This window comes from Coregonus lavaretus (assembly GCF_964263955.1).
Source record: "Coregonus lavaretus genome assembly, chromosome: 8".
Lineage (NCBI taxonomy): Eukaryota > Metazoa > Chordata > Actinopteri > Salmoniformes > Salmonidae > Coregonus > Coregonus lavaretus.
This window is the reverse complement of record NC_139995.1, coordinates 34,700,492-34,717,882: the sequence shown is the minus strand read 5'-3', so window position 1 is coordinate 34,717,882 and position 17,391 is coordinate 34,700,492. Positions and strand designations below refer to the sequence as shown.

General features: G+C 41.5%; 1 protein-coding gene across 1 annotated transcript; it reads left to right on the top strand.

Moving 5' to 3' along the window:
• Positions 1–6,495: 6,495 nt before the first annotated feature.
• On the top strand, positions 6,496–12,750 carry LOC311133521 (calcium-binding and coiled-coil domain-containing protein 1-like; the record flags this gene model as incomplete). The annotated part of the gene is made up of 13 exons (XM_084167024.1): positions 6,496–6,627; positions 6,930–7,032; positions 7,385–7,602; positions 8,142–8,354; positions 8,592–8,728; positions 8,825–8,894; positions 9,237–9,491; positions 9,982–10,107; positions 10,490–10,585; positions 10,791–10,881; positions 11,036–11,193; positions 11,473–11,552; positions 12,076–12,750. The coding sequence occupies 13 exons, from the start codon at positions 6,496–6,498 to the stop codon at positions 12,104–12,106; spliced, it is 1,710 nt and encodes a 569-aa protein (XP_084023150.1). The 3' UTR covers positions 12,107–12,750.
• Positions 12,751–17,391: the final 4,641 nt, after the last annotated feature.

Sequence of the window (17,391 nt, the reverse complement as noted above, 5' to 3'; positions counted from 1 at the left end):
ATCCCAGTGACTAGATGTGCCAAGCTTATAGCGACATACCCCAAGAGACTTGCAGCTGTAATTGCTGCAAAAGGTGGCTCTACAAAGTATTGAATAGTTATGCACACTCTGTCTTATTTCTTGTTTGTTTCACAATAAAAAATAGTGATAGGCATGTAGTGTAAATCAAATGATACAAATCCCCCCAAAACTCCATTTTAATTCCAGGTTGTAAGGCAACAAAATAGGAAAAATGCCAATGGGTGTGAATACTTTTGCAAGCAACTGTACATGACTGACATCTGTGTTCATCCATGTATGCTGGCAAGATAGCCAATGCAATGGCTGAGGCAGGGATATTCAGTGATGTAAAGTCCTTAAGTAAAAATACTTTAAAGTACTACTTAAGTATTCTTGGGGGGTATCTGTACTTTACTATTTATATTGGACAACTTTTACTTCACTATACACTCCTAATGAAAATAATGTCATTTTTACTCCATACATTTTCCCTGACACCCAAAAGTACTCGTTACATTTTAAATGCTTAGCAGGACATAAAAATGGTCCAATTCACGCACTTATCAAGAGAACATCCCAGGAAATCCTACTGCCTCCCATCTGGCTGACTCACTAAACACACATGCTTTGTTTGTAAATGATGTCTGAGTGTTGGAATGTGCTCCTGGCTATCGGTAAATAAAAAATAACAAGAAAATGGTGCCCTCTGGTTTGCTTAATATAAGGATTTTTTTTACAACTTTTGATACTTAAGCAAATTTGAGCAATTACATTTAATTTTGTACTTAAGTATATTTAAAACCAAATACTTTTAGACTTTTACTTCAAGTAGTATTTTACTGGGTGACTTTCACTTTTACTTGAGTCATTTTCTATTAAAGGTATCTTTACTTTTACTCAAGTGTGACAATTTGATACTTTTTCCACCACTGGGGATATCTAGCTAGCTAGCTAGCTACCACCCACTGGCTGGCAGTTTGTGGTCATTCGGTGTTCAAACAAGATAGCTGAAATATAATGAGACAATAACTGGAACTGAGCTAACTAGCTAGCTAGGTAGTTGGGGGCTACAGATGGGTTAGCTAATACGTTAGCTAGCTAGCTATAGTACCTCTGTTTTTTCATACATGCATTATGCACAGTGGCGGTGGGTGAAGATTGGTTAAAATAAAGTTAAAATACTGTGAGCTAATTGTAGCTATTTTTAATAAATTGAATAGATTATCTATCTATCCAACATTGCAATTAGAGCTAGCTGTCTATATGCATTTAGAAAAAAAACATACAAATACATGGCTCTGGCTAGCATACAGGTCAGCTGCAACCAAGGCAATGTAGCTTTCTAGCTAGCTAACATTTCCTCCATGAACGAAGCAAACTAGCTATCTAGTTAGCAACCTAGAAAAATAGAGTATTGATAACAAGAGAGTAGTGTTGATGATTTCATATACATTTTTGAAAATTGAGTATATATTAGATAATCTAGCTAGTCCGGTGGTGGTCTGCATATGGTTTCCTATGTACAGTGCATTCGGAAAGTATTCAGACCCCTTGACTTTTTCATCATTTTGTTATGCTACAGCCTTATTCTATAATTGATAAAATTCTTTTTTTCCTCATCAATCTACACACAATACCCGATAATGAAAAAGCCAAAACAGGTTTTTAGAAATTTTTGCAAATTTATAAAAAAAAAAAAAAACGGAAATATCATATTTACATAACTACAGTGAGGGAAAAAAGTATTTGATCCCCTGCTGATTTTGTACATTTGCCCACTGACAAAAAATTATCAGTCTATAATTTTAATGGTAGGTTTATTTGAACAGTGAGAGACAGAATAACAACAAAATAATCTAGAAAAACGCATGTCAAAAATTTTATAAATTGATTTGCATTTTAATGAGGGAAATAGGTATTTGACCCCCTCTCAATCAGAAAGATTTCTGGCTCCCAGGTGTCTTTTATACAGGTAACGAGCTGAGATTAGGAGCACACTCTTAAAGGGAGTGCTCCTAATCTCAGCTTGTTACCTGTATAAAAGACACCTGTCCACAGAAGCAATCAATCAATCAGATTCCAAACTCTCCACCATGGCCAAGACTAAAGAGCTCTCCAAGGATGTCAGGGACAAGATTGTAGACCTACACAAGGCTGGAATGGGCTACAAGACCATCACCAAGCAGCTTGGTGAGAAGGTGACAACAGTTGGTGCGATTATTCGCAAATGGAATAAACACAAAATAACTGTCAATCTCCCTCGGCCTGGGGCTCCATGCAAGATCTCACCTCGTGTAGTTGCAATCATCATGAGATCGGTGAGGAATCAGCCCAGAACTACACGGGAGGATCTTGTCAATGATCTCAAGGCAGCTGGGACCATAGTCACCAAGAAAACAATTGGTAACACACTACGCCGTGAAGGACTGAAATCCTGCAGCGCCCGCAAGGTCCCCCTGCTCAAGAAAGCACATATACAGGCCCGTCTGAAGTTTGCCAATGAACATCTGAATGATTCAGAGGAGAACTGGTGAAAGTGTTGTGGTCAGATGAGACCAAAATCGAGCTCTTTGGCATCAACTCAATTCGCCGTGTTTGGAGGAGGAGGAATGCTACCTATGACCCCAAGAACACCATCCCCACCGTCAAACATGGAGGTGGAAACATTATGCTTTGGGGGTATTTTTCTGCTAAGGGGACAGGACAACTTCACTGCATCAAAGGGACGATGGACGGGGCCATGTACCATCAAATCTTGGATGAGAACCTCCTTCCCTCAGCCAGGGCATTGAAAATGGGTCGTGGATGGGTTTTCCAGCATGACAATCACCCAAAACACACGGCCAAGGCAACAAAGGAGTGGCTCAAGAAAAAGCACATTAAGGTCCTGGAGTGGCCTAGCCAGTCTCCAGACCTTAATCCCATAGAAAATATGTGGAGGGAGCTGAAGGTTCGAGACCTTAATGACTTGGAGAAGATCTTCAAAGAGGAGTGGGACAAAATCCCTCCTGAGATGTGTGCAAACCTGGTGGCCAGCTACAAGAAACGTCTGACCTCTGTGATTGCCAACAAGGGTTTTGCCACCAAGTACTAAGTCATGTTATGCTGAGGGGTCAAATACTTATTTCCCTCATTAAAATGCAAATCAATTTATAACATTTTTTACATGCATTTTTTTGTTGTTATTCTGTCTCTCACTGTTCAAATAAACCTACCATTAAAATTATAGACTGATCATTTCTTTGTCAGTGGGCAAATGTACAAAATCAGCAGCATTTGGGGAGTTTCTCCCATTATTTTCTGCAGATCCTCTCAAGCTCTGTCAGGTTGGATGGGGAGCGTCGCTGCACAGCTATTTTCAGGTCTCTCCAGAGATGTTTGATCGGGTTCAAGTCCAGGCTCTGGCTGGGCCACTTAAGGACATTCAGAGACTTGTCCCGTAGCCACTCCTGCGTTGTCTTGGCTGTGTGCTTAGGGTAGTTGTCCTGTTGGAAAGTAAACCTTTGCCCCAGTCTGAGGTCCTGAGCACTCTGGAGCAGGGTTTCATCAAGGGTCTCTCTCTACTTTGCTCCATTAATCTTTCCCTTGATCCTGACTAGTCTTCCAGTCCCTGCCCCAGATGTGTGCTTCGACACAATCCTGTCTCTGAGCTCTACGGACAATTCCTTCGACCTTACGCTTGGTTTTTGCTTTGACATGCACTGTCAACTGTGGGACCTTATATAGACAGGTGTGTGCCTTTCCAAATCATGTCCAATCAATTGAATTTATGACAGGTGGACTCCAATCAAGTTGTAGAAACATCTCAAGGATGATCAATGGAAACAGGATGCACCAGAGCTCAGTTTCGAGTCGCATAGCAAAGGGTCTGAATACTTATGTAAATAAGGTATCTGTTTTTTAATTTTGATAAATTATCAAAAAGTTATAAAAACCTGTTTTTGCTTTGTCATTATGGGGTATTGTGTGTAGATTGATGAGGAATATAAAGTATTTTTTTACTCAATTTTAGAATAAGGCTGTAACGTAACAAAATGTGGGAAAAGTCAAGGGGTCTGAATACTTTCCGAATGCACTGTACTCCTATGCGTTCTCAAGTCTAGCAATCCAACGCTCGCAACCCGGAACTACCAGAATAGCTTTGTTTACAAATATTCTGACAAACATTCTGATTTGCCACACAATATGGATTTTGAAAGGGAATTTTATGCATTTTGAAAACTTTTTTTCATTGGGTGTTATTCATCAACTTCCACAATAAATATAAGCCATAAAATAATCAAATATTTACAATCTCTCTTCATTATTTTATAGTCCTAGTTAAATTCTCTCTCATCAATAAAGTTTTTTTGTGATTATTGTATTTATTATTTTACGTATGACTTTCTGTGTGTCCCTGATATCACTTTCAACCCTGTTAGTTTGTTGTAATTCTCAATTTAAGAAAACAACCCTTTCCTACAATGACACCACATTCAGGAAGTGTCATAATTTATTTGGTGAGAAAACAATGGTGAAAAGCTAAATAAAAAAAACACTCCGTTTGATCTATTTTTCCATGTTTCATGTTGTTAATCTGTATGTCCCTAGCTCAATTTTGGTCACTCACACTCCAAATTTCCACCCTGTTAGGATTATGCACAGGCTTGAAAATGCACCCAAAAATGTTTTGTGCCTGAGGTTGTGCCTGTGCCTGAGGTTGACCAATATGTTTTTCAGAAAGTCAAATATGTCCTTTTTCTCACAGTAGCCTAAAGAGAATATATGAAAAACTCTACTCAGAAACGTCTTCTTCCAACTACGCTTTCATTTACCAGTCAGTCAACCAATCAATCTCAACAGCCGCAGTGAGTGACAGTTGTTTTATACCTCAATGTGACAGCGCTATCTTTTTACTACCCCGCTCCACACATGGGAGTTGTAGTTCAAGAGCAATAGTTATATATTTCTTTCAGGATGTGATGTTCTCTCAAGAACTGCATTTACCACAAGCGACCCAACTGTTTTCATGCTGTCCACGGGTGTTTGCTTTTGTTGTAGTAGCAGGCAGCCAAGTATTAGTTGACAGGCTAGCATGCATCACTTTATTTCAATCACATCTCTCTGACAAATAGGCAGCACTGAAGACATTGGGAGAAAATTGCATAGCCACTTTAGGTAAGCTTTAAAAAAAATCCATAACAGTGTATGTGCATTAATTTATCAATGTTGTTAATTTGTTCCATGATAACGCGTCTGCTAAATGACTAAAATGTAAATGTAACTAACAAAATGATGACTTGCTGACAAATGCTTAATTAATGCTTTCAAGCTACCATGGCAACATTTATTCAATCTAGTTAGGCCTATTGGTAACACAAGCATAATATTAATTAAATGATAATCTTCTAAAATGTATGAGGTCATGTTCATTTTAAGGGGACAGTTCAACCCAAGTTGGAGCATTTATCAATGAATCTAGGCTACTATAGCATAATATGCCATGTCATAATACGTTATAACTTTATCTTTTAGACAAATCATTTTTTGTTTGAGGTGTAATCTACTTTTAAATGAAGCCTAGTAATTACAGTGACAGGTGAAGATGCATAGACAAAACAATAAGGTATGACAACAATGTTGCATAATCTTTGGGTGATCACAGCAACTTCATGACAACAACAAACATCCTGTAGGCCTATATTCCATACTTCCCTATCATCTTTGCCTGGCTGCTGGCTCAGTTCTCTCACACTCTCTGGAGTGCTGCTTGTTTAAGCATTCTCAGAAACGATTCTGGCATGGACAGTGAACACTAATTTCACAACACTTGTAAATATAATATTTGTTCCTGTCCATCAACTGCACTCGAAGAGGTTTTGCCATTCATCAGAATGTTACCAAGAATAGCTTTAAGCCCTTGACCTCAATCCATGACATTGCAGAATATTATGCGACTGCCTGTAGGCTTCCAATTGGAGATAAAACACACCAGCTGATATACATCTACCACCTCTACTTTTTATTGTATATAAGATCAGCTTTAAAACCATAAGCTGGAATGAAGGCTTTTAACCGGTGCAATAAAAGGGTCAATATGTAGGTAGGTAGGCTAAAGCCTATGGTATGCCTACATCCAAAGATTTCCAATCTGAATAGTAGCTTTCAAGTAATATTGTAATTTAGGCTTACTACAAGCATGTTACTTTTAAAGAATACAGAACTATGGAATAGTGTAAACCAAATACCCTTTAAAGCAGATCCTACAGTAGAAGTAAAATGGCAACATTGCTGTGTTTTTCCTTCATCCATAGCTTGTTTTATGGCCATAATCTCAAACATACTCGTGATGTTGTTTGTTTACGAACATTGGGACATATGAGTGTCTGTTACAGTGAACACATCACATTCCTAAACTTGTACCGCTATCATTTTTCATCAGCTGTTCTCCACTGGACTGGAACACATTTCACATTTCCACGTCATGTTTTAGTCCCTACAGAGCTCCTAATTGCCATGGAAAAGCAGTCCAAGGTGGAATTTCGGAATGTGGGACAGATGTATTTCCCCCAAAGTAGAGTGGAGTGCCACTACAGCCTTACCTCTCATCATCACTGGACCAACAAGGATTGGATAGGCCTATTCAAGGTGTAGTAACATTCACAACTTACCTTTTTTCCTGCAAATAGTACATTTCACTCCTCTTATAGGGACCACAAGATTTTCCCATTTTACATTTGTATAAAAAGAGCCAGAGTGATCACTATAAACAGTATTTTAACAGCATTAGTAGGCTATTGGAAAGATTACGTCCACAATTTTTTTAAATCGCTAAGCGTTTGCGCATTGTACTGTTTTGATGTTTAAAACAATAGAACACTTCCAAAAAATCACAAGGGTAGCCTATTATTGATATGAACAATATGGAGAACTGCTAATGTCTCACTCAGGCTGGCTGGTCATCAGTGAAAGAGTACACAACCTTTGCGTGGGCACTCACTCCTGAGGGGTACACTGAAGGAACTAATGCCAACTGCTGTGTACATTTCCAAGGTAAGAATGCATCCATCATGTTAGATTAGCACAGGAATGAGAAGTACATTTTAAGGCTGGGTCTAGCAGAGCAGGTCATGGAGCAGAGCAGGCCATGCTGCTGGTTTTATTGTCACTGGGATTCATAGAGTAACCAACTGGATTGCATTCCTCTCATTAGAGTTTACCAGCAAATTAGCATAACATTTATTGTCAAGCAGTCAAACCCCTTGATGTAGCATACATTTGATTTAAAATTGGTTATATTATACTCAACACACGTTTGATAAGTTTTTGGGGAAGAAAATATGATAAACCGAACAGAAGAAGTGAGAATCTATGCCCCCACTCCATATCTCCTCCCTCCCCACAGCCTCTTACCTGCCCCGCCCCAGTGCGGTGGAGTACCAGTTTGTCTATGTGGATCAGAGAGGCGAGGTGTGTGCCCGCAGTCGCCAGTTCACCTTCTGCATTTCCAGGCCTCTGGATGAGCTGGAGACATTGACAGAGGAGCGGGACGAGGATGAGGAGGGCGGAGAGGGGGATGGGGACGACCTGCTCCTGGTGGTGCCCAGAGCTCAGCTCCTGCAGGTGGGGGATGGATGGATGGACAACAGCTCAGTTTCACTTAACTTCTTTATAAATGTGTCATACTCATATTGTCATGTGTCCAACATGAGTACAGTTTGTGGGTACAATTAATGCACACATGAGGGCAGTCTATGTTAATAGTTCGGTTCCTTGAGGTTACTCCATACAAGTTGACGGTTTAACAATCCCTGTTTTGATCATTTCCCCTTGAAAATGAATTGTTGCGTGTGGGAGCGTGACGCAGTAGTGCTGCAATCTCTCAAGCACAAAGCCGATGTCGGCATGGGGTAGAATCCCACCTCAACCACCACGTTCCACCTGTTCTCACCTCTAAATTCTGTGTCCCACTCCTACATTTCAACCTGTCTGAAAATAATCCAATATGTGAGGAGATTGGAGCTCCTGGTCCCTTTTTAAAAAAATAGAAAAAAAGAAAATTGTTGCACTGCTCTCAAGCATTCTTTCATGGACCTCTTGGTCTTCTCCCTTTCTCTATCTCTCTCTCTCTCCCTCACTCTCTCTTTCTCTGTTATGATCAGACTCGGCTGGAGGAATGCCTTAGAGAACAGGCCAATTCAAAACAGGCCCGGGAGGAGGCAGAGAGGGAGAAGGAGAGAGAGGAAGAAAGGAGCAAAAGGTTGAAGGAAGAGTGGGAGCGAGAGAGGAGGGGAATGAAGGAGGAGATCTCTGAGTTGAGGGACAACCTGAGACGGAGCTGCGACAGGATGGAGAAGGTGGAGGGGAAACAAAAGGTATAACAGTATATGTACACTGGGTAAATGGATAATAGATCAGCAGGCAGTAACTGGTACAGTAGAGACAGAGCTTAGAGTAAAATATTGCCTTATACTCCAGAAGGCGCGCATATTCTACATGTTGTAAATAAATGGATCTGGATTGTCTACAACTGCTTAAAAGCTTAAATATAGCTTGTTTATATAGCCATAAACCCTTTCATCGCTATTCTTCTCTCCCTCCAACACTGGAAGGATATGCAGTCCTCTCAAGAAACCTTATCTACTCTATTGGACGAGAAAGCTGAGCGCCAGCAGCGAATCAGAGAGATGGAAGATGACATCATGGCTCTAACTCAGAGAGGGAAGGAGACAGAAGCTGAACTTGAAAGGTAACTAAGTGTTTGTGAAAGAGAAGACTTTGACTCTGTCTTTTTTATTTTCTCTCCCTTTGCGAGTCAACCACTTTGTTTTGTTTTGACCCACAGGATGAAGGAGAGAGTGAAAAAGATGTCCACTCAATTGAGGGATGAAGAAGAGGAGAGAAAGAATCTGCAGGTAAACAATAGTGTGTAGTTTCCCTCTTGTGCAGTAATACAGCTAGTTGAAATCCCTACATAGCCTACTCAGCCCTGACGTTGGTACTCGTGGAAGTGTGCCAGGACAGCAGATCTCTGGAGCCAGGCCAGATCTAAAGACAGGTGTCAGCTCCTAGTACCCAGTGACCTCAACATTGGGTGTCAGCTCCTAGTACCCAGTGACCTCAACTTTGGTTGTCACCTCCTAGTACCCAGTTACCTCAACATTGGCAAGAAGATTATTAGCCATTTAACTTAACACAAGCTTATAGAAAACAATATATATAAAAACAAATACTAACTGCTCTCCCTTATCCCCCAGGTGGAGAACGGGGCTGTGCTGGCTGAGCTGAGGGCGATGCAAAAGCGTCTGGAGGCCAGCGAACGCGGGGCAGAGGGTCTGAGGCAGGAGTTGAGTGAGATGGGGGCTCAGCAGGGCCACAGCCACGCTGAGCTGCACCAAGCCAGGCTGCAGGCCGCCCAGCTCACCCTGCAGCAGTCTGAGGCTGACCTGGCCCTGAGGGAGGGACGCGCCCACTGGGCCCAGGAGAGAGAGGCCTTCAAACAGGCAGCAGAGGTTAATGCAGTGGTTACTGGATAGGGTAGCGCTATAATTCACAGCACAACCTCCAATACAAACATATACAGCACAAAGCAGAGGTGGGGGTAACCCCGTAATACAGAATTGGTGCAGCAGAACAGAGGGATAATGCAAGGGCAAAAGCTGAGTAATTTGCTGAATCCTATTAGCCCAGTCCAGATTGACTGGCACCTGTTTTTTGACTCAATGTTAATGCAGGGGACTAAGATTAATTCAAAACAGACCCTTTCTGGGTCCTACTTCTGGAGCCAGCAAAGTTTCCTACTCCATTGTGGATGATGGCGTAATAAGGCTCCAACTCATCTCTGCTTCACAGATCCTGAGTATATGAGGCAATAGAGCTTGGTCTATGTGGATCAGACAACCACCTATTTCAGTTAGCATACAGCCAATATTTTTTGTATTTATGAATCACGTGTATGTGTGTCCTATTTTTGATCTATCAATCCTTCTTTCCTTGCTGTAGCTTGATAAAGAGAGGGTGCAGAAGTTAAGCCGTGAGGTGCAGCGGAAGGAGGAGTGGCTTCAAGAGGAGAGGATGGAGAGACAGAAACTAGAAGTGGAGCTTGGAAAAGAGAAGGATTGCAACAGGGTAAATATAGTCAAGTGTACTGCAATAGGTAGGCTATATTTCAGCATACACAAACACATAGACCATATACAACTATTGGTACACAAAAACATACTCTTCTAAATATAACTGCCATTACCCTCGTGTCACTAATCTGTGCCCTCATCGGACATTCAGACCAGATCGGATTTCGGAAACTTTTTGCCGAACCCCAATCTAAAAAACATCCTCGGCTACTTTCACAGTACACACAAACACAAACACAAACAGACACAAATAGATATGCTATCAGCCTGACATCAACACCCATCCATCACATACTGCTCCCCACAGTGAGTCACACAAGGCTGTAAATTACAGTTAGCCCACCGGCCGTCTCTTAACACACCAGTGCCCCCTGCAGGTGCTGCTGAGCGATGCCCGCAGGGAGGTGCAGGAAGTGAAGGCCAGCATGAGAATGAACCAGAAGGAGAGAGAGCAGCAGAAGATGGAGAGACAGGCAAGGATCAGGCTATTTGCTGTTTATATCGTGTGTCTCTCCTTTATGTCTATATATTTAACTGCTGTTATGTGTGATCAAAATAAGGTTTAAAAATACTTTTTAGTGATGGGTTTGGTTTGAGTTAACCATGTTGTGGAAATTTCCATATCTGTGCTTGTCTTGCCCTGTAATGGTTGCTGTGTACACATTCAAATACACACAGGACCTGCTGGACTACGTCCATCAGTTGGAGCAGAGGCTGGAGGTGGCTACAGGCAATAAGTGGAATGAAGTGGCTCTCTACTACTCAACCAGTGAGTGATACTAATACCACAGAGACTAATGGACAGACCCAAAGCCAGGCACTCACAGTATGCATTCTAGTCATATACAGTATAGTACAGACGTCGTCCCATTCTTGGATGCTCATGACATCATACTTAAGAGTCACCATGTCTTCCTTTGCAGCTCGTGGCGATGACACCCCATCTGAGGATGAGAAGCCCTCCTCTGAGGATGAGAAGCCTGCATCTCCACTACCCTACCGGACACCCAGACTACCCTACTGGAGCGACGCCCTGGAACGCTCTTCTCACCGTAGTGTGAAGTGTCTCCAGACAGAGACGGTAGGCCACCATATCATAGCCAACGTCAAACTACATACCACCAAAACACAGAGAACACGTAATGGAAACAGCTAAGTATAAGACTATGGCACATCCGAACACAGACCAAACGATTTAATATAAACAAAACATACTAAATGACATCAAATCAGTAAAAATCACCATATAAATATCTATGAACTCCTCACTGGAGTTGTTTTATGTGTGTGTGTGTGTGTGTGTGTGTGTGTGTGTGTGTGTGTGTGTGTGTGTGTGTGTGTTCTATCAATCTGGACTAAGGATGAGGAAGAGCAGAACAAGACCAGTAAGGGTGAAGACAAACCACTGATTCTGCCAGACCTCACCAACCCCATCCAAAGGTGACCCTTCTGGCCTTCTGCCCAAACACTCCACCATCTCCAACCTAACCAATTTCTATGCTGACTATACATACACAGTGCTGACTGCTGTTAAAACTACCCTGTTCTTTTCCTTTTCTTGTGTTAGAATATTTAAAGCACTGCAGCAGTGCCACTGAATTAAAGAACAGCGGGAATAAGAGCATCTATAAAATTATAATGATTTTCCTCCCCAAAACTAATTTGAGTGTTATAGAGGTAATGCATCAGCTGGAGTAGGCCAGTGGGAGTAGAGCCACACAGGAAGGGATGGGGGTAGGGGGAAATAAAGACCAGCTCTGCCTGGAAGCAGTGTGGGGATGATCTATCACTAGTCACACTGTGTTCAGTATTCACCACATCATCACTCATTTTCTCTCTCTTTCTCTCTCTCCAACCATTATAACTACTATGCCCTTTCCCTCTCTCTTTCATGCAAGCATCCATCCACAGAGCCTCACCTAACTATTTATGTCTCTCTCCTCTTCATCTTCCTCTTTCATAGTGAGCTTGCTGACTGCTCCCCCTTGTGGTAACAGCAATGAGGACAGCGGACAAGTTGTTTGATAGTTTACAATGTAGGCCCTACATTATGGTTGGCTACAGTTAGCCATACAGACAAACTGTGCTGTAGAGATACAATATGTATAAGATTATGAATCTGTCTTGGACTGAATTGGTTGTGTGTATCAAACAAAAAAAAAGTACATTTTCTCTTAGTTTTTTACATTATATTAGTGGTTTGGTTAACATTCAATGTTGGAACTTAAAAGTGTAGATGTTTTGCGTGAAAGGTGACTATTGTGCCATGTTCATATGAGCACAATGTCAACGGATGTTTGCATAGAAATGGAACAGTGGTTTACTAGGTCATGCAACTTAGCAGATGCTTGCTGTAGACCTACATTTGAAAATAGAGGTTTGAACATTATACAATTTTTATCTAGGTATGCATTTTATCTAGGTGCTTTAACTAGCCGGATTTGGGAGTAGACTTTAAAAATGTGTGTAGATTTGTAAAAGTGTTCACAAGAGTTATAAAATGAACACGTTGTCTATTGGTTATGTGGTTTTCTTTTATTTAATGATTTATCCATTTGACTGTGAAGTTTACTTTCTGAGTGCTTCACACTGTGTGGAGGAGTTTCTGTAATAAAACGCTGTCTGTTTATTGATTGGTGCTTGTCTCCTGTGATTTTTATGAGGCACCGTTAAGACAAACCGTTCATACTCTGTATCACAGAATGGCTGGATGGAGCAAAAGATCAGGTAGGTGGCTAATTGTCTGCTCCTCTGCCTCTGGTCCTCTTTGCCAATTTCTACTCTTCATCTCTTACTATTCTCCAATACACCCCCCCTCCTATTCTCTCCCAATCAGCCCAGTCTGTAATGGCTGCTTGCATTCTTCTCAACCTGCTTTGGCACTAAAACATCTGCATTCTGAAACCCACCTCCTCTACATAGCCCCCTAAGTTGGCCCCCTCCCTCCGCCACCTGAATCTGGGATGGAGGAAAAGAGCTAATTATAAGATCAATGGTCTTATACAGCTGCTTTTACAGCCTGCTCTGAGTCTGAAACATGGACTGGAGAATCTAAGTCGCTCTGTGCCAAAACCCAAACAGTAGAGCTACCACCTCTTTGAGAATCACACCACCACTCTACTATAGCATGGCATATCACACCACCACTCTACAACTACAACAAGTCCATCCCTCATTCCTTAATCTGTTCCTTTTCATTCACTCTCACTCTCGGTTTATATTATGTTTGTCTATCTTAAGGTCTCTAACTTTGTATCCATCTGGGGCTCATGAAGATCCCTGGCTGTTATCTACTATAACACATCTACAAGGCTTTCCTGAGTGTCTCTTGATGATGTATGTTCCAAAATGCCTTTACTCCCTGATGTATCTGACAATACTGTTGGCATATTCATTTTCACCCAAGGGCAAGATGGGGCAAGTCCCCCCCACCACCCCTTTCTCTGCACAGTTTTATCTCAGAGCAGTCTCACTCCAGGCAGCCAAAGGCAGATCAAATCTAAATAAAGACAGAAATGCATAAAAAGGGGGAATAAAATATACTGCTCAGCCTCCTTAAATCCCCCACCCCAACCTGCGTTCCCATGGAAACGTGCCTCAGCGCAGTGGAATATATGAGGTCGTTAAAAGCTTCCTTGTAAAACAGTGGATAATGTATGGACCCTGTTTTAATCCTTGCACCCCTTTATAGATCTCTGTTTAATGAAAGTTAATTATAGCAATCATTTAATTAGCAGTCCTATCCCAATTTACTGCATTCTTCTCTCTCCCTATTACAAAAAAATGACCATGCTGACAAAACACATCCATCATTGAAGGGAGAAGTGTGTGTGTGCGCGCGTGTAATGCATGCAAAGATTGTGCCATCCGGTTGTTGGGGATTTGGCAGAGGCTAATCGTGGACAGATTTTGACGAGACTAAACCTCACTTTGCCTCTTCCTCTCTGGTTGATCTCAATCAGGGCCGTGCACAGACCTTTCAGGGGACAGGTGCTCAAAATAAAAAAGGGCATATTTCTGTAGCAAATATATATATATTTTTTTTAGCATAGGCCTATTTATACAGTAACTCCTAAAGACATGGGCTCAATCTCAATAACCCCCTTTAGCCCTCCACCTCGTTTCGAGTGTCCTTCGGTGGGGGAGTGACACTCTAAAACTGAGCAACTAATGGTAGGGAGAGCTAAACTGAAAGGGACATCACTACATCACTCGTGCACATCAGAATCTGCGGATACCACATAATTCATTGGCGACGAGCCTTTTTCACAATGCCTGTACTGGCGGTAGTAATAGCTTTCCTTATATTTCTCATGCAACAAATACGTACTTACCATATGAGTACAGCAGAACAACAATGTACACTTAATGTACCCATCCTTTGGCTGTGGTTCAATGTGGAGTAGTACTGAAGCAGGACTTTCATTCCATAGCAGTTTGACATGTAACAATCGCATTTCCTTCACTCAGTCATTATCAGTGGAAGCTTTGTAGCTAGAACAATTAAAGCCACTGTTCTGAACTAATATTTATATCAAACATTTTAGGATCCATACACAGATTGGCTACATAGTTACACATCCATAGCATACAGGTATTTTTATCCTCCACTACACAATAAGCAAGAATATAGTTAGCTACTACTACGTTACCTGCATTAGCAAATACCCTTACAAAAAATGATTGCAGTCAGAGTGCAGTATAACTGCAGTAAGAGTGCAGTATAACTGCGGTATTTTGCAAATACTGTGTCCAAAATAACAGTTTATTTTTACTGCAGTAATTTTGCAGTGTAACTGCAGTTACAGTGCAGTATACCGGTAACTGCAGTTCAACTGCAGTACACTGCAGTTATTCTGCAATTACTGCATCCAAAATACCACAGTCAACTGCAGTTACTGCACAATGCAAATAGTCCGGGTAGCCATCCAACATTGTAAATTGAAGATATAATTGATTATATACTTCTGGGCTGCACGTGCACCATAAAAATATGGAATAGAATGTTGTCCAGGCTTGACGTAGATTCAGGTGAATACTTTTGGAACTCTGAACCATTGACTGCCTGGCTGCACCAGATGGCAGTGTGTGAGTGGGTTTATTTTGACAATGAAGCACCGGACTACAGCCATATCGTTTTGAACCTAGTAGAATACCTATAGAAGGGAGTAGGCAAGAAGGAGTCGGCCGAAATTGGCCAAAGTAATGTCTAGTTGGTCAGAAAAGTATGGTAAGTTCCCGAATGAGTGTTTTTGATAACTGCCTAGTTGGTTAGCAAGCTAGCTTCGTTTTACACTTAGCTAGTTAGCTAGCTAGATAATGAACTAACTGCAATTATCATAAACCATTATTATCTACAAAAAGGTTCAAAAAGGGTTATTTGGCTGTCCCCATAGGAGAACCCTTTTTGGTTCCAGGTAGAACTATTTTGGGTTCCATGGGGAAAGGGTTCTACATGGAACTCAATAGGGTTCTACCTGGAACCAAAAAGGGTTCTTAAAATGGTTCTCCTATGGGGACAGCAGGAGAACCCTTTTAGGTTCTAGATAGCACCTTTTTTTCTAAGAGTGTAGCTAGCTACAGTAGCTAAATATCTGTCAGATGTAAAGTAAGCAGGATTATGGCATGTCAGAAACAATACATGTTGGCTAGCTAGCTCACATTAGCTAGATCACGCTTGCTAGCTAGCTAGCTAGCGAGCTAATGCCTACAGATGTAACTCAGAGGTGAAGCCTACTTTCTGAATTAAGCAATAGAGTCGATACTTCTAGAAATTAATAGGGTTGTCATTTAGCTAGCTAGCTACTGTGGGGATCTATTTTCTTATAACTAGATGTGATGCCTAGCTTAGAAAGAATACATTAATGATTAAACATAATAGGTTTGTGCTGTACTGATATAGATTGTTTAACATAACAAGCTGTGATTAATGTGAGGAACCGTTAGGGGGTAGGCTGAGACAGACTTGTGATTCACACACACACTGCCTCTTTGTTAAACCGCTCAAGGACATGTGTTCTGCTACAAAGAAGAACAAACTATGTCTGAGGTTGCTGACTCGAGACAAGTTGTAAAGATAACAACTAATGCCCGGCAACAGTGAAGCGCCAAGGGGCTGGGACCAGCCTGTGCGCCATCGATAGGTTGGGTAAGTTTAAACCACACCCAGCCTCTACTCTGACAGGCCCAGCAGGGAGCGGGAACTATCTCTGTCAGAGTATTTAAAGAAGAACTTATAACAAAAGCTCAGTTCTCTGTCTGCCCTGCGTGGTTTTTCAGTGGGCCCGTATATACGAACTTCATATTTACCTTTCAAGTGTTTGCATTAATTAAAATACTAGTCTATTTTAGAAGACGTGTATTGACCTCTTTTTGTTCCTATACCAGATTTGAATTGACGCAACTTAACAATTGGTGACCAACGACGTGATCTGGTAGAGGGACTTCGCTGGGTATTGTCCGGCCGATTGGACATCGCTGTCGTTGGACGGTGTGTTTCACAAAGAGTCCGGACAACAAAAAACAGGTAAGCAGACCTCTATTGTTATATAACTAAAGTTCTGCACATTGGCTTTATCCAAATTAATTTTGTGAATCACCTGTTTGATGTAAGTGAACTAAATTATGAATTATTATACAAATTATTATGAGTAGATAAGCACCATATTGTGACATGCAAACCTGTGGTGAATGTGATGTTAAACCATGGTACCATAGAGTATTGTTCTACCGGCGAGGTCCGTAACTACGAGGGTACAGCTAGGTTCGGGGAAAATACTGAAATCTCTCGGCAAGGTCCGTAACTACGAGGGTACGGCTAGGTTCGAGGATATAGGGAATAATTGAATTAGTAATTGCTATCGGCGAGGTCTGTAACTACAAAGGGTACGGCTAGGTTCGAAGAATTACACCGGCGAGGTCCGTAACTACGAGGGTACGGCTAGGTTCGGGAAATTTTAGATAAAATACTAGCGACCGGCGAGGTCCGTAACTACGAGGGTACGGCTAGGTTCGGTGGAGTATTTTGTAGATAGGGGGAGGAATAGGAGGCGAGGTTGGAAGGAGTGATATTAAATTGGGAATATAAAGGTAAAAATAATGAATAACTAGTATGACTAAACTGAAACGTTTGAACTGATATAACTGAACTGTAACATTTGATGTTTGACATTGTCAGCGGGTGCTGTAGGTGGGTGTGGTGTGGGAATCAGGCGCAGGACGCAGAAGATAAGTCCAAAAGACTTTAGTAATGCACACTCAAAACACGATCCAACAGCCC